This window comes from Amblyraja radiata, chromosome 2, assembly GCF_010909765.2.
Source record: "Amblyraja radiata isolate CabotCenter1 chromosome 2, sAmbRad1.1.pri, whole genome shotgun sequence".
Lineage (NCBI taxonomy): Eukaryota > Metazoa > Chordata > Chondrichthyes > Rajiformes > Rajidae > Amblyraja > Amblyraja radiata.
In genome coordinates this window covers 52152634-52172906 of record NC_045957.1, presented here as the reverse complement: position 1 = coordinate 52172906, position 20273 = coordinate 52152634, and the positions used below count along the sequence as shown (strand labels likewise).

Below are 20273 nucleotides of genomic sequence, written 5' to 3'. Positions count from 1 at the left end.
TCTGAAGTGGGAATGATGTAAACAGCATTTATCAATTAAAAAAAAAAATCTAGTGCGTACAAACTGCGTGTCATTGCTGTTCACAACATGTACATCTAATCTGAATATCCGGTAATGTGGCGTTTTGACACCTTTAAACATATTATCAAAAGAACATTTGCTACAGTTATGTCCTTTGGCCATCTCTTGTCAGTTAGTGTAATGTTCAACTTGTCAGATAGGTATTGTTGGTTTTAACAGCTATTATCATAAAATGCGTTTAGAAATTTCCATGCAAACTATATTTGGTTATGGGTAAATTATGTGGGAAGCGAGAGTGTTTCTGTACCAATAGCAATAACGATCCATGCTATGGCCATGTCATGGTAATTTTCGGTCCTTCACAGTAAACATGCTTGCATCAATCTGTAGTGTGCATGGTTAACATATATGTTACCATGGTCCAGGATTTATTGACACAGGTTGATCATACGCTGAATAATCCAAACACATTTTTGTTTGGAAGTGGAAAGAAATAATAGAAATTGCATTAATTGCAATGTGTAAAAAGAGTTGATATACTGTATTATAATTTTGCTGCATGTCATTGTGGTATATATCATGTCTTGATTGGTGAATATGTTTAGGTTGTGACTTTATTTGAAGCAGAAATAATATGTGAATGCTTCATTGAGCATAATTCCGACTGGTAACTACGCACTTCATCCGAGCACATTATCGCACGCGTCATGCAAACCGTCTTAAATGACCACCTAAACTGTCATTTGGCAACCTAAAAAGCTGCCTAGGTTGCCCGGCTGGCAACGGAAAAAAGTTGTGAGAGCCCTGATGTGTGTGTGTGTGTGCATATGCATATGTGTGTGCATGTATGTATTTGTGCGTGTACATAAGAAAAAAGTGCGAGTGGACGGAGTCTGGAGGTGACAAAATGACTGAGTCGGGAGGGGAATCACATATGAAAAGAGACACAGACACACTTTTATGTTATGATTGGCATGCCAGTTCTGTCTTGTGTATGCGTGTGTTTTCTCACCAAAACCTGTTTGTCATGCAGTTCTAGTTGACAAATTAATAAAATATTTAATCATACTTTTCTGTGAAGGAGTAAGATTATACAATTATTATTGAAGGAGGCCATTTGGCCTAGAGTCTATTTGCGCTTCCAGACTTTATCACATTAGTGCCATCTTCCATGGTCTCTGCATTAGCACTGCTTAATTATTGTGGTGCTTGGATGTAGAATGAGGGGTCAGAATAATTCATTTTGAGGCAAAGTATTTCAAACTATTTAAATACTGGGAACCAGATGAGAAAGTCAAAGAATGTAGTTTGAATTGTGGATGTTTTCTTTATACTTGGGTGATCTGAAATCTTGGATCAGATTTGCACTGTTCTCCATTACCCCAAATACTGCACCTTTTCCATTTTAGTATACACTGGAACAGTAGCTCTCAGTGAATGCACAACTTGCATTAAGGGGGTAATTTAGTAGTTGGTCTTTGATATGTCATAACTTATAGGAGTAGAATTAGGCTATTTGGCCCATCTATTCTGCCATTCAATCATGGCTGAGCTATCTTTACCTCTCATCATTCTCCTGCCTTCTCATAACCCCTGACACCTGTACTAATCAAGAATCTATCAATCTCTGCCTTAAAATCAATTGACTGCTACCACAGCGCTCTGTGACAATGAATTCCACAGATTCACCAGCCTCTGACTAAAGAAATTCCTCATCTCTTTCCTAAAGGTATGTAATTTTATTCTGAGGCTATGAGCTCTGGCTCTAGACTCTCTCACTAGTGGAAATATCCTCTCCATATTCATGCTATCCAAGTCTTTCACTATTTGGTAAGTTTCAATGAGGTCCCCCTCATCCTTCCAAACCTCTGTCCCACAAGGCCACAAACAAATGCAGTGCTGGTAGTTTATCTTGCAGGTGATAAAGATTATTGGGAGATGGCACCTAAGTAACCATGGCATGTGCAGTTCCAGCACCATCTTCAAATTTGCTGATGACTCCAAGTTTGTTGACAAAACACAGATGACCATGAGTCAGAGTATATGAGGGAGATCGTTTGACTAAATTGTCCCAGAACAAAGCTAAAGGTGGTTCTTAAGGGTGGCAACATTGCTCTTAGTGTCAGTAAAGCCAAATAAATGATTGTTGACTTTCAGAAAGCCTTTGATAAGGTCCCGCATGGGAGACTGGTGACTAAAATTAGAGCACATGGTATTGGGGGTAGGGTGTTGACGTGGATAGAAAATTGGTTGGCTGACAGAAAGCAAAGAGTAGGAGTGAACGGGCCCTTTTCAGAATGGCAGGCAGTGGCGAGTGGAGTGCCGCAAGGCTCGGTGTTGGGGCCGCAACTGTTTACCATATATATTAATGATCTGGAATAGAGAATTAGGAACAACACTAGCAAGTTTACAGATGACACAAAGCTGGGTGGCAGTGTGAACTGTGAAGAGGATGTTACGAGGTTGCAGGGTGACCTGGACAGGTTGAGTGCAGATGAGTGGCAGATGCAGTATAATATAGATAAATGTGAGGTTATCCACTTTGTGGAAAAAACAAGGGGGCAGATTATTATCTCAATGGGGTTAGGTTGGGTAAAGGGGAGGTACAGCGAGACCTGGGCGTCCTTGTACACCGAGACGTCACTGAGAGTTGGCGTGCAGGTACAGCAGGCGGTGAAGAAAGCTAATGGAATGTTGGCCTTCATAACAAGAGGATTTCAGTATAGGAGTAGAGAGGTTCTTCTGTAGTTGTATAGGGCTCTTTTAAGACCACATCTGGAGTATTGTGTGCAGTTTTGGTCTCCTTATTTGAGGAAGGACATCCTTGTGATTGAGGCAGTGCAGCGTAGGTTCACGAGATTGATCCCTGGGATGGCGGGACTGTCATATGAGGAAAGATTGAAAAGACTAGGCTTGTATTCAGTGGAGTTTAGAAGGATGAGGGGGATCCTTATAGAAACATATAAAATGATAAAAGGACTGGACAAGCTAGATGCAGGGAAAATGTTTCCAATGTTGACGAGTCCAGAACCAGGGGCCACAGTCTTAGAATAAAGGGGAGGTCATTTAAGACTGAGGTGAGAAAAAACGTTTTCACCCAGAGTTTTGTGAATTTGTCGAATTCCCTGCCACGGGGGCAGTGGAGGCCAAGTCAGTGGATGGATTTAAGAGAGAGTTAGATACAGCTCTAGGGGCTGGTGGAATCGAGGGATATGGGGAGAAGGCAGGCACGGCTTATTGATTGTGGACAATCAGCCATGATCACAATGAATGGTGGTGCTGGTTCGAAGGGCCGAATGACACCTATTTTCTGCACCTATTTTCTATATTTCTAGAAGAGGAAGGTAAAGGATCCACAAACCTGTCTTCATCAGGATTGTAAATAATTATGTTATACAGCCTGGAGTTTAAAGTCATCATTAATTGTTACTCTTAATATAGCGGTACAGCAGGTTGTTAGTTGCTAAGTCATCATCACCGCTTCCAGGACTACCTAGTGTAGGAAGTGGGTGTTAGTATAAATCATACAGTAAGGTGGGGTTAGTGATGCTACTCTACTATGATTGGTTCACTTGCAATAACCAATCTACATCCTTCCCCGTAAAGAGCGAATATAGTTAAACAGATATGAGACTCTTGAATTTAAATATACTCGCCGTATCTGTCAGGCGGTCTACTAATGCGATCTGAATGCATACGGACCAACCCCTCTCCCTCCGTGCCAGAAAAGTTAGTGGGGGAGGGAGGCAGTCAACCTGGAAGTGAGAAAGCTGCTGGGGACACTTGAGGCGACCGACAGGTAGAGCATGCGGGAGAGGTAGTGTTGTTGTTAGACAGAGCCGCCGGTCGCGGCGGAGAACGGGACATGCTGGGACCAGTGATACCAGCAGCTGCAGATGGCTTGAACATCAAAGGAGGAACAACAGGATCAGCTGGTGGCGGATGGGGTTCCTTTGCAAACAGCAAGTGATGGCGGCTCCGTCGATACAGGGCGCCATCGACGTCGACAAGGTAGGAGCGGGGTTCCTTAGACGGGCCATCAACGCAACCTAGACGGGAATGTCCAAAAGTAGTTTGTAAGCGGACGACTTGGCCACGCAGCCGCGGTTTCAGCGGTTTGCTGGACTTGTCATACGATCGTTTTTGGATGTTGTGTTTCTCCTGGATGCACTTCTGGACCGCGGCTGGCTTCAGCACCTGTGGCACCAGCTTCTGCTGGGCAATTGGTATCGGAGGTCGCGTTGTCCTAGACATCAGGCGTTGGGCTGGTGAGCCTAGGACCCTGTCTCTAGCGATGTTTCTGAGGTTTAGGAGGTCTAGATATGCATCCGACTTGGCCAGGTGGGCGCGTTCCATTAGTTGTTTTGCGCTCCTAACGGCCCGTTCAGCAAGCCCGTTACTTTGAGGGTATCCAGGGCTGCTTCTGACATGGTGGAAGTTCCATCGGTTGGCAAAGTGTTTGAATGCGTGGCTGGCAAATTGTCTTCTGTTGTCAGTTTGCAGACGGACAGGTGCACCGAATGTGGAAAAGTGTCTCTGTAGCTTTTGAATTACCATTTCTGATGTGATAGAGGGCAGTAAATCAAGTTCGAACCAGCTAGTGTAGGAGTCGACCAGGACTAGATAATGTTTACCGTGCCATTCGAAAATGTCTGCTGCCACCGACGTCCAAGGCAGTGCCGGTGGGGGTTGTTGTAGTAGAGGCTGTTTCTGTTGGTGTGATGCCAAACTGTTGCAGATGGGACAGGAGGCTGTCCTGTCCCATATGTACTTCGCCATGCCAGGCCAGTAGAACATGTTCTGTGTGTGGGCCAACGTGGCATCGGCAGGGTAGGTCGCATAGTTCACGGAATTTACGCAGTAAAACAGTGGGGTCATGCATAGTCTCAGCAGGTGTAACTACCTGATCGTTGGCATCGTGAACGGTTGGTGCGTATTCAAAGGTCTGCGCTCTCATCATGGCCTCGGGTCCCACCAGGTTTAGTAGAAGGGAAGCCTTGACAGCATCTGGTTCATTACGATGAGCGATGTTGATATAGTGTTCGTCGTCGATTTCAAATAGCCTCCATCGTTCCCCGATGTCAGAATCGAAGATAAGCTGCGCTGGCTTTCGGCACGAGTGAGCCATGGTGATACAAATGAAACTGATAAACAGAAATAAAATCCGACATACGGACGCAGTGGGTTACTTCAAGCTTTCCGACACCATGTAAATAATTATGTTACACAGCCTGGAGTTTAAAGTCATCTTTAATTGGTACACTTAATATAGCGGTACAGCAGGTTGCTAGTTCATCATCACCACTTCCAGGACTACCTAGTGTAGGAAGTGGGTGTTGATATAAAGCATACAGTAAGGTGGGGTTAGTGATGCTACTCTACTATGATTGGTTCACATGCAATAACCAATCTACAAGGATGATAATGGAGAGTCAAAATCTTCTAATTCCTGGGGTGCATTTCTCCGAAGATCTGTCCTGGAGCCAGCACATCGATGCAATCATAACGAAAGCTATCAACGCCTCTACTTCCTTTGAAGATTGAGGAGATACGGTGTGTTAACAAATACTATTGAACTTGACCAGGTGTACAATAAAGAGCATATTGACTGGTTACATCACGGCCTGGTTCAGCAACTGAAACGCCCAGGAATGAAGAAGTTTGCAAAAAGTGGTGAACACTGCCCAGTCCATCATGGGTACTGACCTCCCCACCATCGAAGGGATCGACAGGAGTCACTGCCTCAAAGACAGCCAGTGTCATCAGAGACTCACAGCACCCTGGCCACATGTTTATTTCACCTGCCATCGGGAAGAAGGCATAGGAGCCTGAAAACTAACGTTCAGGAGCAGCTTCTTCCTTACAACTATCAGTCCATTAAACATTTCAACCTCCAAATCAGCTTCAAACTATGTAGACTTGGGGGCATTTTGTTTTGTCTTTGCATTATTATTGTGTGATTCTAGCCCGTCCCTGACACCTTGTTGTGTAGTCAAGGGTGATTTATTAATATATGTCCTGAAACGGAACAATGAAATTCTTTCTTGCAGCAACACAACAGATATGTGAACATATGTAAACACCATAATGAACAACAAAACTTTTAATATGTATACATAAATAAATATATGTATAAATGTATATAAAACATTTTTGTTTGTATGACAATAGATGCACAGAATCTCTTGCCCAGAGTAGGGGAATTGAAGACCAGAGGATATGGGTTCAAGGTGAAGGGGAAAAGATTTAATAGGAATCTGAATGGTAAATTCTTCACACAAATGGTGGTGGGTGTATGGAACAAGTTATCAGAGGAGGTACTTGAGGCTATCCCAACGTTTAAACAGTTTTAGGCAGGTTCACGGATAGGACAAGTTTGGAGGGATATGAACCAGGCGCAGGCAGGTGGGACTAGCGTACCGGGACATTGTTGGCCAGTGTGGGCAAGTTGGGCCGAAAGACCTGTTTCCACACTGTCTCACTCTATGACTCCTAATAAAACACTCTTGACTACACCACCAACCAAAAGGTAACTGGTATGGGCTATTTTCACCTGCAGAGCCCAAGTGCTGTTGCAGGAAGGTAGAGAATGTGCAAGGGTTTCTCCCAAGTTTCTGCCTGTTTAAATGGTCAGAAGATATTTTGTAACGTTGCATTATCCATGAAGTGAACCATCTCAACTTCTGAGCTAGACAAAATGCTGGAGTAACTCAGCAGGACAGGCAGTATCTCTGGATAGCAGGAATGGGCGACGTTTTGGGTCGAGACCCTTCTTCAGCTTCTGAGCTGTGTTTTTGAGTTTTGGAACTACAGTATCTATGTTACTGTGAATCAGTTAAGCTTCTAATCAAAATGTAAGCAGCTAAATATTATGGAAGTAGTTGGAGTGGTGGGATAGTTGATTTATTGACTGAGATGCTCTGGCTGCAGATGGTCATGGTATTTCTGAATGTTGAATAATATTTACCAGTCCAAGCTTGAGTTGTTTAGCCTTTGTGGTGTGCACATACTTTGGTATCTGTAGAGTACGAAATGGGACTAGTGGGTGTGTTTCCTGGAAAAAACAGTCGCAGATATTCCACTTCTGACCTCTGAAGCAGGTAAGATTGGGTCTGGGTAACATCCCTAAATGTCTCTGTAAGTAAAGAGTAAATTGAGATCCAACAACCATAAATGTTTTCCTGCTGAGTATAATTCTAGCTAAGGGTGGAGTTCCCATCCATTCTCTGGTTCCCATCAATGTTTTTAATTTGCTGGTTTCTTGGCTTTACACTTGGTCATTTGGTCTATTGACCCAAAACTATATTATGGGATTATGTTTGATCAATATCTGAACCAAGTCTGCAAACCTTAACAACCAAATGGTTTTGCAGAAGCCAAGTTGAGCCATCAGAGAACATATTACTGATGAGCATTGGCAGCTTTTGTCACTTTAGTATTGATAGTGTTGACAGATGGGATGGGCTGGCCTTTACGTGCGTTTTGTGGACAGAAGAAAACTCAATTTTCTGCCTTTTTCGGAAGCCAGTTTAAAGAACTGGAACTACTAGGGTGATTGTGCTGAGTGGTTCTGGGATTGGAATTCTTATCATTAAGGTCAAGGTTTTGGGGTCTATGACATTAAATTTATCGAGTACCCTTGGCTGCTGTTTGATATTATCAGGCATGAGATTTCTCCGCTGATTTTGAAATTCGGTTTAAAAAAAAAGTCAAAATCTCCAATATAAATGGCTTTCCGCAAGACAGTGATCCACTGCGCCGATGGTTGAGTGCATGGAAATCCACGGGGTCGATTTTAGCGGAAAGCATGTACGCGGGTGCGTGCCGACCGTCTTTGCATGCGCATCTCTACGGCTAGCGCTCAGCTCCATACATGGAGAATACCTGGTTTTCCTCTGTCCCCTAGGCCTACCTTAACGGGGTTGGGGCGGGGAGCACAGAGTTATGTACACGTACACAACACTCGCACTGCATTCAAGAGTGTATGTCATAGACACTACACTATATCGACACTTGCCTGATTCAATCGGGTAAAATGTGTTGTAAGGTATAATTTAAAAAAATTACAGTATAAATTAAGGGTAAACAAGCAAGGAAATTGTGTCATTTCAAGGTACGATTATCAAAAAAATTCTGCATAAAGGGGGCGCTGCTCCCTTTTACCCCCGCCAGGGACGTTGCTGCTTGGAACCCTACCAGTTGCCCCCTGGACCCCCATCTCACTCTTTTTTTCTTTTTTTATTACCGGCTCATGCCTGTATTATGTAGATAAGTAAACGGACTGAAGAATATTTGGTGGTGGTGACTGGGAGAAGACTGGGTGAATCACTCATTCTGTTTTTAGATGAAGTAGTAAATATTTTACTTTACTACTTTGGCATTATAGAGAGAGGGCATTTGTGGTGTCTTATATTGGTTGCAAGTGTGATGTTTTGGTCGCAAATCAAATGCCAGGCACTAACAAACTTTAGGCGTATCTTCTGGAGGGTATCAGAGGTATTGTGTGAAATTCGGTTTGCTTGGTTAGATACTTGAGCTGTCCAGGGCTACAGAGTATTTGACCATGCACTGAGTACCTTGCATTTCCATGTCGTCCTCCAAAATAATGAGGCTGTATGCATTCAATACATTGCAGCAACTTGTGAGACATTTTTTATCAGAGCCTTCCAAACCCACCACCTTCTGACGTTTGTTTGATTCAAATTCTTGGAGCTTGCAGTTCAACATTACTGTGTTCTGCAGCTGCCCAGGAAACCTCACCACCTCTTCAGTGGCAACCAGGAATTTGTAATAATTACTTGCTTTGCTCGCAAAGCCACATCATAAGAAAAAAAATTAACAACAAATGTTGCCTATGATTCATTGGAGAAACAGCTGAAACATTTTTGACATAAATATCTACACAGTTAGCCAAAACTCTATTTGTGTGGCTGTCCAACCCTTCTTTTCTGAATCACAAAATGTACTATTTGATATTTGTCTTTTCTACCAATGCTGACAGTCTCTTCAATTACATTTTAATGCTTGCACAAAATAATTATTTAAATTTCTTTTCAGTATCCATTTTGAAACACTTTCTTGAGTTATAGTTTTAAATGTATCCTGATATGATTTTCAAAAATACAATGCATTGAAGATTGTTTCAAGCCACAACAATGTTGTAAGGAGCTCAAACTCGCACAGATTGAAACACAAGCATCTTTATTGTTCAGGTCATCAACTACACAGCAGGTCATCACATGTTCACACTGCTACTCTGACTGGTAGACAGTGGGCAGGATCTTACACTATGAATGTTATAATTAGGTGGGGTTATAATTACTAAGCATTCTAATTGGTAACATGCTATAACCAATGCTACATCTCTTCCACAAATGAAAAGTAGATGCAGCGTTATCACTACGATGAGTAAATGGATTGTTAAATGCAAAATGCCACATCTAAGAATAATGAGGTTAAACGTAGTCGCCGTTTCTCACAGGCGGCTTAATAACTCGCCCGGTCCGCGTACGGTAGGGAGCTGCCTCATCAACCTTTTCTTCTGAAAAGTTAAGGGCACGTTTAGATGAGCCAATAGGGCTCTGCAGAGACACCATAGGGGAGGACCGTCGCGGGGGTACCGGTGAACCGGGTACAAAAGGGGGAGAGGGAGTAGACCGGCGCGGGGAGTGATGGGGGGGTAGCAGCTGCAGGCACTGGAACGACTGGAACAGCGATCACTTTAAAGTTCAGTGGGGGGGGGGGGGGGGGGCGTCAGGACCCTGGAGCGCCGGATGTCGATCTTTCACTGGAAGGATGTGTTGACGGTTGCGTCTGTAGATGGTGCCGCCAACATCGACAAGGTAGAAGCGTGGCTCTTTCGCGGGGCCATTGATGAACCCCTGTTTGGTATGTCCTTTGTCCGTAAATGAACCACTTGGCCTTGGATTAGTGGCTTCAGTGGCTAGCTGGTCTTGTCATAGGCACGTTTTTGCGCGTCTCGATTGGATTGTACGCGCGTTTAAATTACAGTGGGGCAGAGAACTTTAGGCTTTAGGTGATCCTGTGTCACGGGCAGTGGAGGTCTTGTTCGCCGGGACATCAGTCGTTGGGCTGGAGAGCCTAAAACACCATCTCTGGCAATATTTCTCGGGTTCAACAGGTCTAGGTAGACGTCAGATTTTGCCAGGAAAGGGATTTGCATAAGATGTTTAGCGCAGCGAACAGCGCGTTCGGCAAGTCCGTTGGACTGTGGGTACTCTGGGCTGCTGGTGACATGTTTAAAGTCCTAGCGCTTGGCAAAGTCTTTGAACTTTTGGCTGGAGAATTGTGTCCCGTTGTCAGTCTGAAGGCGGGCTGGAATGCCATGTACGGCGAAGTGCTGCCGGAGTTTCTGGATGACTATTTGGTAGAAAATCAATGTTTGGTAGAACATCAATTTCGAACCAACTCGAGTACGAGTCCACTAATACGAGATAGTGTTTCCCGTGCCAGTCGAAGATACTGGCGGCCACGGACGACCATGGTAGGGAGGGAGCAGGTTGGGACAGTAGCGGTTGTTTTTGCTGGTGTGGCGCTTGCCTGTTGCAGATCGCGCACGACTCTGTTTTTTCCCGAATGTGCTTTGTTATTCCGGGCCAGTAGATCATTTCTTTGGCGCGTTGTAGGGTGGCCTCCATGCCTGGGTGGCCACAGTGGATCCCCTCGTAATACTCCTTACACAGAGAGGGGGGGATGACCTTTACGATCACTCCGTCCTGTAACACCAGTTCATCACGTACCAGAAAGTAGGGTTTTAGTTCAGCGGGATTGTTTGATTTGCCAGCCGCCTTTAATGATTGAAGTTAGCAGCTGGGAGGTCTTATCCGTGGCAGTGTGTTCGGCGAGGCGGCGCAGTCGGTCAGTTGGAACGAAGGAAACCTTCAGAACGGAGAATTCCTCTTGTTCGTAAGGATGTTGTTCGCTGGTGGCGCATGGTGCCCGAGATTAGAGTGTCTGCGATGTGCATGTCTTTGCCTCTTTTGTAGATAATGCGGAAGCCGAACCGTTGAAGCTGCATCATCATGCGTTGAAGCCTTGCTGGGGCAGCGTGGATAGGTTTGCTTAGGATTGTAACCAACGGTTGGTGATCAATCTCCACCGTGAAGGTTTTGCCAAAAATGAAGTCTTTGAATTTGGAACAGGCAAAAACCACGGCAAGCAGCTCTTTCTCTATCTGGGCATAACGCTGTTCGGTATCTGTTAGTGTTCTTGAAGCGTAGGATACCGGCAGAATATCACCGTTGAAAGAGGTCTGCAGACATGCAGCACCTAGTCCATACTGGGATGCGTCGCAGATTATTGTAACTGGCAGGTTGAGGTTAACGTAAAACAGAGTGAGTGCACCAGCGAGCTGTAGTTTTAAAGTCTCAAAAGCTCACTGGTTGTTCGGGTACCAGGACCAGGTGTTGTCCTTGTGGGTTAGTTGACGCAGGGGGGCTGATAGTTCGCTGAGATTGGGAATAAACTTTCCCAGGTAGTTGACCATGCCTAGAAATCGTTGTAGGCTGGTGATGTCAGTTGGTACCAGCAGCTCATTGATTGCTGCAGTCTTCAGCGGATCTGGTTTTAGCCCATTGCTACTGAACACGTGACCTATGTAAGTGACTTCGATAACCCTGAACTTGCATTTAAGTGGGTTCAGCTTTAAATTGGGTGGAAATAGTTACAGTTTGTGCACCTCGTGTTAGGCATGTTCTGAACTTTGATTGATATAATTGATATAATTTAATTGCCACACAACCAAGGTCGGTGGTATTTGGGTTGCCAGCAGCGGTACAATAATAAAGAACACAACCACAATAAAATTTTTACACAAACATCCACCACAGCATTCATCACTGTGGTGGAAGGCACAGAGCTTGGCCAGTCCTCCTCCATTTTCCCCCGTGGTCGGGACCACCACCCTCCACAGCCGTTGCTGCGGGCGTCCAGATGGTAAGGGACAAAGTCAAAGTCAAGGCGAGTCCAGGATCGGCTCTTCCCAACCAGAGACCGCGGCTTCAGGCTGGTGAAGGCCGCAGGCCGGCGGTCAAAGTTTTAAAGTACCTGCCGTGCCGCAGCCGGAAGCACTGCAGTCTGCAGGGCCGGTGGTCGAAGCTCCCCTCCAGGGGAGATGGTAAATCCATGCCGCACCCGCGGTAGAAGTCGGCCGCGGGCCGGCGATGGAAGCTTCTTCTTCCCCCCGGGTCCTCCACGAGGGATCCCGGGCTGTAGACGCCGCACCAGCTGGAGTTCTGCAGACTGCGGCTTCAGGCTGCGGAGCGCTCCCCTCCAGTGTGGTCTCACCCGCTCCGCGCCGAGAGTCCACGCTGCGCCCGTCCGCTGAAGCTCCGGGCGCGTCTCCGGGAAAGTCAGCGCCGATCCTTGCTGTTAGGCCACGGGGGAGGCGACCTGAAAAAATCACCTCTCCATGGAAGAGGCGGCCGAAACGGTTTCCCCCTTACCCCCCCACACCACCCCCCACACATAACACACAAAGAAACATTAAAAACAGACTTTTAAACATACTAAAAAAAAATAAAAAGTTGAAAAAAAACGGACACGCTGCCGACAGGCTGCTGCCAGTGCAGCGCCTCCTTTCTATGCTGGATGCATAGAGAAATCTTTGCAGAGAGTAACTAGCCAGATTCACATTTAACTGTTGATTAGCATTCGCGCTATCATAATCAGCCAGTGGTGCCACAGTCTCAGCCATCCGACAAGCATGAATAGCCTGATCTAAAGTCAGTTCTGCATTCCGTAATAGTTCAGCTCGCAGCTTTCGATCGCTCATTCCTCCCACAATTTTATCTCGAACAAGCTCATTTGTTATCTCACCAAAACTGATCGAAAGCTGATGTGTCTCAGGTCGCTGATGAATCGTTTCACACGTTCATCAGGCTGTTGCACTCGGGCAAAAAATCTTGTCCTCTCTTGGATTCTGTTAGACGGCAGGTCACGCAGTTCTCTAAACTTTCTCAGCAACACCATGGAGTTGTCTATAGATTCAGCTGGCACCAATACCTGTCCATTCCCATCCAGTTGAGCAGGTGCAAATATCAGACGATATCAGAATCAAACACAAGCGGGCTAGGCTTTCGACAAGAGCTAGCCATGTTCCCAAATCACAAAAAAACACGCAAATAAAAACTGGTAAACAAAATAAATTGCGGTAGACAGACGCAGGGTAGACCCGATAATCTGACACCATGTAAAGGATTCAAACTCACACGGGTTGAAACACAAGCATCTTTATTGTTCAGGTCACCAACTACACAGCAGGTCATCCATCACACGTTCACACTGCTACTCTGACTGGTAGACAGTGGGCAGGATCTTACACTATGAATGTTATAATTAGGCGGGGTTATAATTACTAAGCATTCTAATTGGCTAACATGCTATAGCTAATGCTACAAATATTATGAAGTCCATTTGAAAACATGAGGTATAAGAGTTAAGAGTAATTTTTGGTTTAAATAACGAGCAATATTTTGGTTTAGTCTTCCTCTGCCTTATTTGAAGGCCTTGGTAAACACTAATGCTTGGATTCAAAATAGATTTTTTTTAAAGCACTATCTACAATCCCCTAGGCACTTTTTTTTCAGTGTGATCTGTGTTGCTCTTGTGAACTATTTCATGAGCTAAGTAATAAGCATGCTTGGAATTTAGAAAGTACATTGCAGTGTCATATGGTTCAGTGAATTCATGGTAAAATTGAAAGTTTTTCTTTGATAGAATACTGACCTAGGATAGAGTTTGAGATTCAAAGCTGCCTGGATACATTTTATTTTCCAATAGGGAAGGATGTAAGGAATCCCGCACCCTAGTGCAATTATGAATTGAGGAAATACCAGGTTTTTGGCTGCTTTCTATCTTTTACCTGATTTGGTTTCTGTTTTTAAGCTTTCCATTCCTTTTTGTTAAATTCAGTTTCTATTAAGTTGAGAATATATTAAGAATAGCGATGTTCTTGGCTCTTGTCTTGCTATATTTCTTGGTCATCTATTTTACAAATGGTTCAATTTGTTTCTTGTCCTGATAAAGGGCATTGGAAAAGTTGCTCTGTCATCAGATTCTGTTCGACTTGACTATTCATTTATTCTATCCAGGCATGCAGTATATCTGTATTGCAGTAAATTGAGATTTTTTTTAAAGTTGTTCCGGTACATGCTTCATGATGATTAAAAGGTTTTTAATAGTGAGTTGTTGCAAACAACTATTTAAATCAAGTTTTCAAAATGATAGAAATATTTGTTACCTTAACACTTTTCAACACACTTGAGTTTAAAATTTAAGCATAAATTGTGGAATGTTCAATTCAATTTACTATTCATAAATGAAACGTGTTTTGTGGGTATGCATTGTTCATTAAAGCATTTGATTGTTTCCGTATCTTTTTAACACCATTAAGGTGTTAATTAACATCATTAAAGCAGCTATAGCTGCTCTGAACCGGCCCGGCTGAGTGCCCCCACTCCCATGAATTGTCTCCCTCGGATGGTCACGTCGCACATCGACCCGGCACAGACTATTTGCACTTTAGACTGTTTTACTGTTCTTTTTTATAAATCATGTTTCTCTGGGTGTCTACATTTTATTAGTTGTTTAAGTTATGACATCGGATGGAAGCTGCATACCAAATCTCATTGCACCTATGTGCAATGACAATAAAATTTATTATTATTATATTATAAAACTAGTCGGCTTTTAAATGTGATTTTGCAAAAATAAATACTCATTTGGTCTTGAATATACTTTTCCAGGGAATTGGAAATGATCAAAATGTATTGAATGCGCATTGAAATAGTTAAAGATATTCACTTAAGCTTGGTATTTTACAAATCTGAAGTATTGTGCTAAGTTATGGTTCACATTTTTTTTAAAGTTGCAACCTTTAAATGAGGTAATATTGCAATAATTTGAATGTTGCTTTGGAAGTCTCTTGCATCCTCCACCCCACCCATACCATTACTTACTACCGCACATCCTTCTTGTGCCACTTTCTCCTACTTTGGCCCCTCCAAATTGGCCATTGGTCAGGTTAATTTTAATCTATTTGAAATGCTTCCTAAGCATGAAGCATTGTTGGACACTTCAAATTTTGGGCTTGCTTGCATTGCGTATTTAGAGGTATGGCATTTTCCGAATGACTAATAGCGAAAATATGAATGGTGTTGCTTTATGTATTTGCATGCTGTCATTGTAGAGGTTCCTATTCCCACCTGGTGTCATCAAAATGTGCACATTGAGCCCATCAGGTGGAGGATAGTTTATAATATAAATTTCTGCAGAAATTAGATAAGAATTATTATCTTATGGCAGTGTTAAATGTATCCTTTTGCGTTCAAACCAGAATCCCATTTTCAGTAACCTGTACGGGTGACATGGAAAGCGGGTGGCTGTTCAGTTGAATGGATTCGGACAGTTGTTTCATTTTTGGCATGGTTGGAATAGGATTGCAGACGTGATTACATTGTTGACATATATTGGTTCAGAAAATTCCCCTTTTGTGGAAAATAAAATGAAAGTGCAATGGAGAATAAACACTGAACACATTTATGTGTTTCAGTAATAGTTTCAGTTTTGTTTACTAGAACGGAACTTCTGTTTCAATGATTTCAAATCCCTTCCACCTTAAATGTCATTCGAAATTTTATTGGGGTTCTTGCCTCTGGAGTGCATACTATCCAAAATCACGTGAGTAAAGATGTAATTCTTAGGCATTTGTAGCAGTGACTGCAGTTAATTTTGGAACGAGTTTTGAGCGTTTCACCACAACCTCGATTTGTGTGTGAATTTGTATTCAGTTTTGAAGTTTATAAATATCCTGGATTTTTCTTTTGACTTGTCAATATTTTTATGTATTTGGAGTGTAAATTTTGACCTCTACTTAGGAGCATTGTGAATGAGACTAAATTGAATGTATACCTACAATGCCTTTATGGGTTTTGGATTACAGGAAATTCTATATTTAGTTTTGAGATGCAAAAACAGGCACTTCAGCCCACTGAGTCAGCGCTGGCTAGTGCTCCCTGCATACTAATACTATTCTACAGACTACGACAATTTACAATTTCACCAAGTAACTTAACCTACAAACCTGTGCATCTTTGGAGTGTGGGAGGAAACCGGAGATCCTTAAACCCACGCAGGTCACTGGGAGAACATAGAAAATCTGTACAGACAGCACCCATAGTCAGGATTGAACATGGGTCTCTGGCGCTGTAAGGCAGCAGCTCTCATGTATGGAATACTGTTCCTCAGGAGTTTAATCGAGATCTCCACACAATAAGCTTTTCTTTGGGACGGTGATGTGAAAGATGATGTAGATGGGGCCAGAAATGGAAACGTTCATTTTGAAGTATCATGACATCGGTGTTTACATTGGAAAATTTAGCTACCGAAGGAAAAAACGATTCACTATATTGTTTGATTTTTCATATTACCTTTCCATTCTTTCCACAGAAGTCGGAAACTCCAGATCAGGAATATTCCTCCTCATTTGCAGTGGGAGGTAAGTGTATAATTATTTAAATTATAACTAAATTTGGTAAATAATGGGGATTCGTGTTGGCTTTTAGAACACTTCCTCCTGGCCTGTCTTTGTGTACATAGGAGACTGGAGCAGTAAAAAGGGGCACGTTAAGGATTTAAAGATTCTTTTTTTTTGACGGAGATTTCATGAGGTGGTAGCTCCAATATTAATTCAGAACTGGAATGATGGCAGATGGAGGGTAAAGTGGGCTATAAAATTACTTGGCTTCAAGGAACGTGGGTAATAATAACTCTCATTGCTTGTGGAAGTCACTGAAAGCAAACACTGTCAGTGGGCATGATGCCCTTGCCAGGAATCAAATTTAGTTGGATTTCATTGTCTCTGGGGATCCATGGAAACACTTCAAGCAAGTGAAGGAAAGGATGGAGTGAAATAAAGTCTGAACGAGGGAAAAGTGAATCCCGAGGTGATTTTGTGTGGCCAGGAAGTGCATTCTTGGCCATCGTTGAACCTTTTGAAAACGGGGAAAATAATATTGAACTTGGCCATGTGTGGCCAGGTCTGCAGCTGCTGCCAGCTTTTGCTGGCAGTTTTTGGACTGTTATGTCATTTGGATCTAAACCAGGCTTGTACTCGGCTAGAACCTACCTATACCTGATTTTTCAGGTGCCCCCTCCATGTATATGGTGACACCGATGTAATGCTAGTCACAATCCCTGAACTATTACTCCCAATAATTCTATTTACACTCCAAACTTCTACACTTGGTGTCTGCTGATTCCCACTTTTTCCTTCATCTTGTACTAGCCTAAATCTACAACCCTTTCAACTTGTATTTTCTGTTTTACCTGTTACTTGCGCTTGCTGTGTCTTTTGTGCTCGCTCATACTTTTCTCTCTCACCCATGTCCATATTATCTCTGTACTGATCTGAATCATTGCACATCTCATTTCTACAATTATAGCACTGGCCCATGAATCACTTGGCCTGTTATCTGATGGACAAAGCAGAAAGTGACGGCACCAAACTTCAAAGTGTAGTCAACACCAAGGTGGGCAGAGGCAGACTGCACAAAGGTGTAGGCGAATAAGTGAACTCAGAAATTAGAAGCGGTTATTCTCAGTAGAACAGTGACGTCAAGTATTTTTGAGAATAATACACAATGAGTTTCTGAAGAGGTCACGGGAAAAGGGGTACAAATTGCATAAATCTGAACTGGCAGATCATATTGTGAGAGCAGTTAACTGCACAGTTTGTGTTCTCTTGCAAGATATAGGTTTAGGTTTATTATTGTCATGCACAGAGATACTATGGAAGAGATTTTTTGTTTTGCATGCTCTCCAAATATGGATCGTGTTTCTGATGTACCATATATAATACCAGCAAATCAAACACAAATACAATAGATAGGGAGAGCAAAGGGCAAGATACAGTATGCTGAATATGGTTCTCTGCATTAAATCTGTCTGCTCCATAAACAAAGTACAATGTCTGCAATGGGTGGCAGTGAATAGGACAGTACTCTAGCATATGGATGGACTGTAAAGAAGCCTGATAGAGGGAAGGAGCTGTTCCTAAATCTGATGGTGCATACTTTCAAGCTTCTGTACCTTCTGCCGGATGGTGTTGGGGAGAAGAACGAATGATCGGAGTGGCACGTCTTTTCTAATGTTGGCTGCTTTTCTGAGGTAGTGTGAAGTGTAGATGGGGTCAATGGTGGGAATTCTGGTCTGTTTGAAGGATTAGGCTACATCTGTAACTCCCTGCGATTGTTGGGGTCTTGGGCGGAGCTGTTTGAAACCCAGCGCAACCTGACAGTATGCATCTGTATAAGTTTGTAAGAGTTGCTGAAGGATTGCTAAATTTCCTCTGTCTCCTCAGGAAGGAGAGGTGCGGATGTGCCACCTTGGTTCTTGCATCAATGTGGTTGGTCCAAGATGGATAGTTAGTAATATTTACGCTAAGGAAATTTAAGCTCCACCATTACACTTCGGCACCATAGATGGCAATTGAGGACTTTCTGAAATTAATAACAAGCTCCATCTTGCTGACATTGAGGTAGATGTCATGGTCCTGACACCATGTTACTAAGTTCTCTGTCTCCTTTCTGTAGTCTGTCTCATCATTGTTTGTGATCTGGCCCACCACAGTGGTGTCATCTGCAAATTTGTAGATGGAGTATAACCATATAACCATATAACAATTACAGCACGGAAACAGGCCATCTCGACCCTTCTAGTCCGTGCCGAACACTTATTCTCCCCTAGTCCCATATACCTGCGCTCAGACCATAACCCTCCATTCCTTTCCCGTCCATATAACTATCCAATTTATTTTTAAATGATAAAAACGAACCTGCCTCCACCACCTTCACTGGAAGCTCATTCCACACAGCCACCACTCTCTGAGTAAAGAAGTTCCCCCTCATGTTACCCCTAAACTTCTGTCCCTTAATTCTCAAGTCATGTCCCCTTGTTTGAATCTTCCCTACTCTCAGTGGGAAAAGCTTATCCATGTCAACTCTGTCTATCCCTCTCATCATTTTAAAGACCTCTATCAAGTCCCCCCTTAACCTTTTGCGCTCCAAAGAATAAAGCCCTAACTTGTTCAACCTTTCTCTGTAACTTAGTTGCTGAAACCCAGGCAACATTCAAGTAATTCTCCTCTGTACTCTCTCTATTTTGTTGACATCCTTCCTATAATTAGGTGACCAAAATTGTACACCATACTCCAGAATTGGCCTCACCAATGCCTTGTACAATTTTAACATTACATCCCAACCTCTATACTCAATGCTCTGATTTATAAACAGAGGCTGGCAACAATGTGTTGCTCCTCAATGAATTCAATTCATTTTTAATCTGCTTTGAACAGTTTGTCAGTGGAGGAATGCTACCTGTGCCGCCAATCTTAGGTGTGCCTACGCCAATGGTTACTCTGTCAGATGCAGTACGAGGTGAATTTGGCTGTATAGTCGTCAGTGTTTGGGGAGCATATAGGGGACTGAGAAAACATCCTTGTGGGGCACTGGTGTTGAAAATTATCAGGTGAAATGCCACCTATTCTCACTGCTTGTGTTCTGTGGGTCAGGAAGTCAAGGATACAGTTGCATATGTTGACTCCTAGGTCCAGGAGTTTGGAGATGAATTTGAATGTGATTATAGTGTTGAAAGCAAAGTTATAGTCAATAAATAGGAGTCTAATGTCGGAGTCATTCCATCTATATGTTCCAGAGATGAATTTAGGACCAGGGTGATCCATCTGCTGTGGACCTGTTGCGATAGTAAGCAAACTGCAGAGGACCAAGGCCAGTTTGAAGAAGGGTCCTGACCCGAAACGTCACCCATCCTTTTTCTCCAGAGAGAAAATCTCACTGAGTTATTCCAGCACTTTGTGCCTGTCCATCTAGGAGGCTGGAGTTAATATGCACCATCACAAGTCTCCCAAAGCACTTCATGATGGTGAAGCCACTGGATGGTGGTCATTAAGGTATGCCACGTTTCTTTGGCACTGGGATGATGATGGTCGGCTTGAAGCAGATGGGAACCTCAGAATGGAGTGGTGAGCAGTTAACTATGTCTAAAAATACCTCTGCCAGCGAGTCTCCACCAGTCTTGAGGATGTGTCCAGGCACTCTACTCATGCCAATTGCTTTCCGCAGTCAGAAGGTTAATTTTGCATCTGACAGAGTAACCATTGGCGTAGGCACACCTAAGATTGGCGGCACAGGTAGCATTCCTCCACTGACAAACTG

At 43.3% G+C, this 20273-nt stretch overlaps 1 protein-coding gene across 1 annotated transcript in view; it reads left to right on the top strand.

Moving 5' to 3' along the window:
- igf2bp3 (insulin like growth factor 2 mRNA binding protein 3) overlaps positions 1 to 20273 on the top strand; it is a 108471-nt gene that overhangs the window by 34740 nt on the left and 53458 nt on the right. Inside the window, exon 3 of the mRNA XM_033046389.1 lies at positions 16489 to 16537. Coding sequence (XP_032902280.1) covers positions 16489 to 16537 — 49 coding nt within the window. The remainder of the gene's footprint in view (positions 1 to 16488; positions 16538 to 20273) is intronic.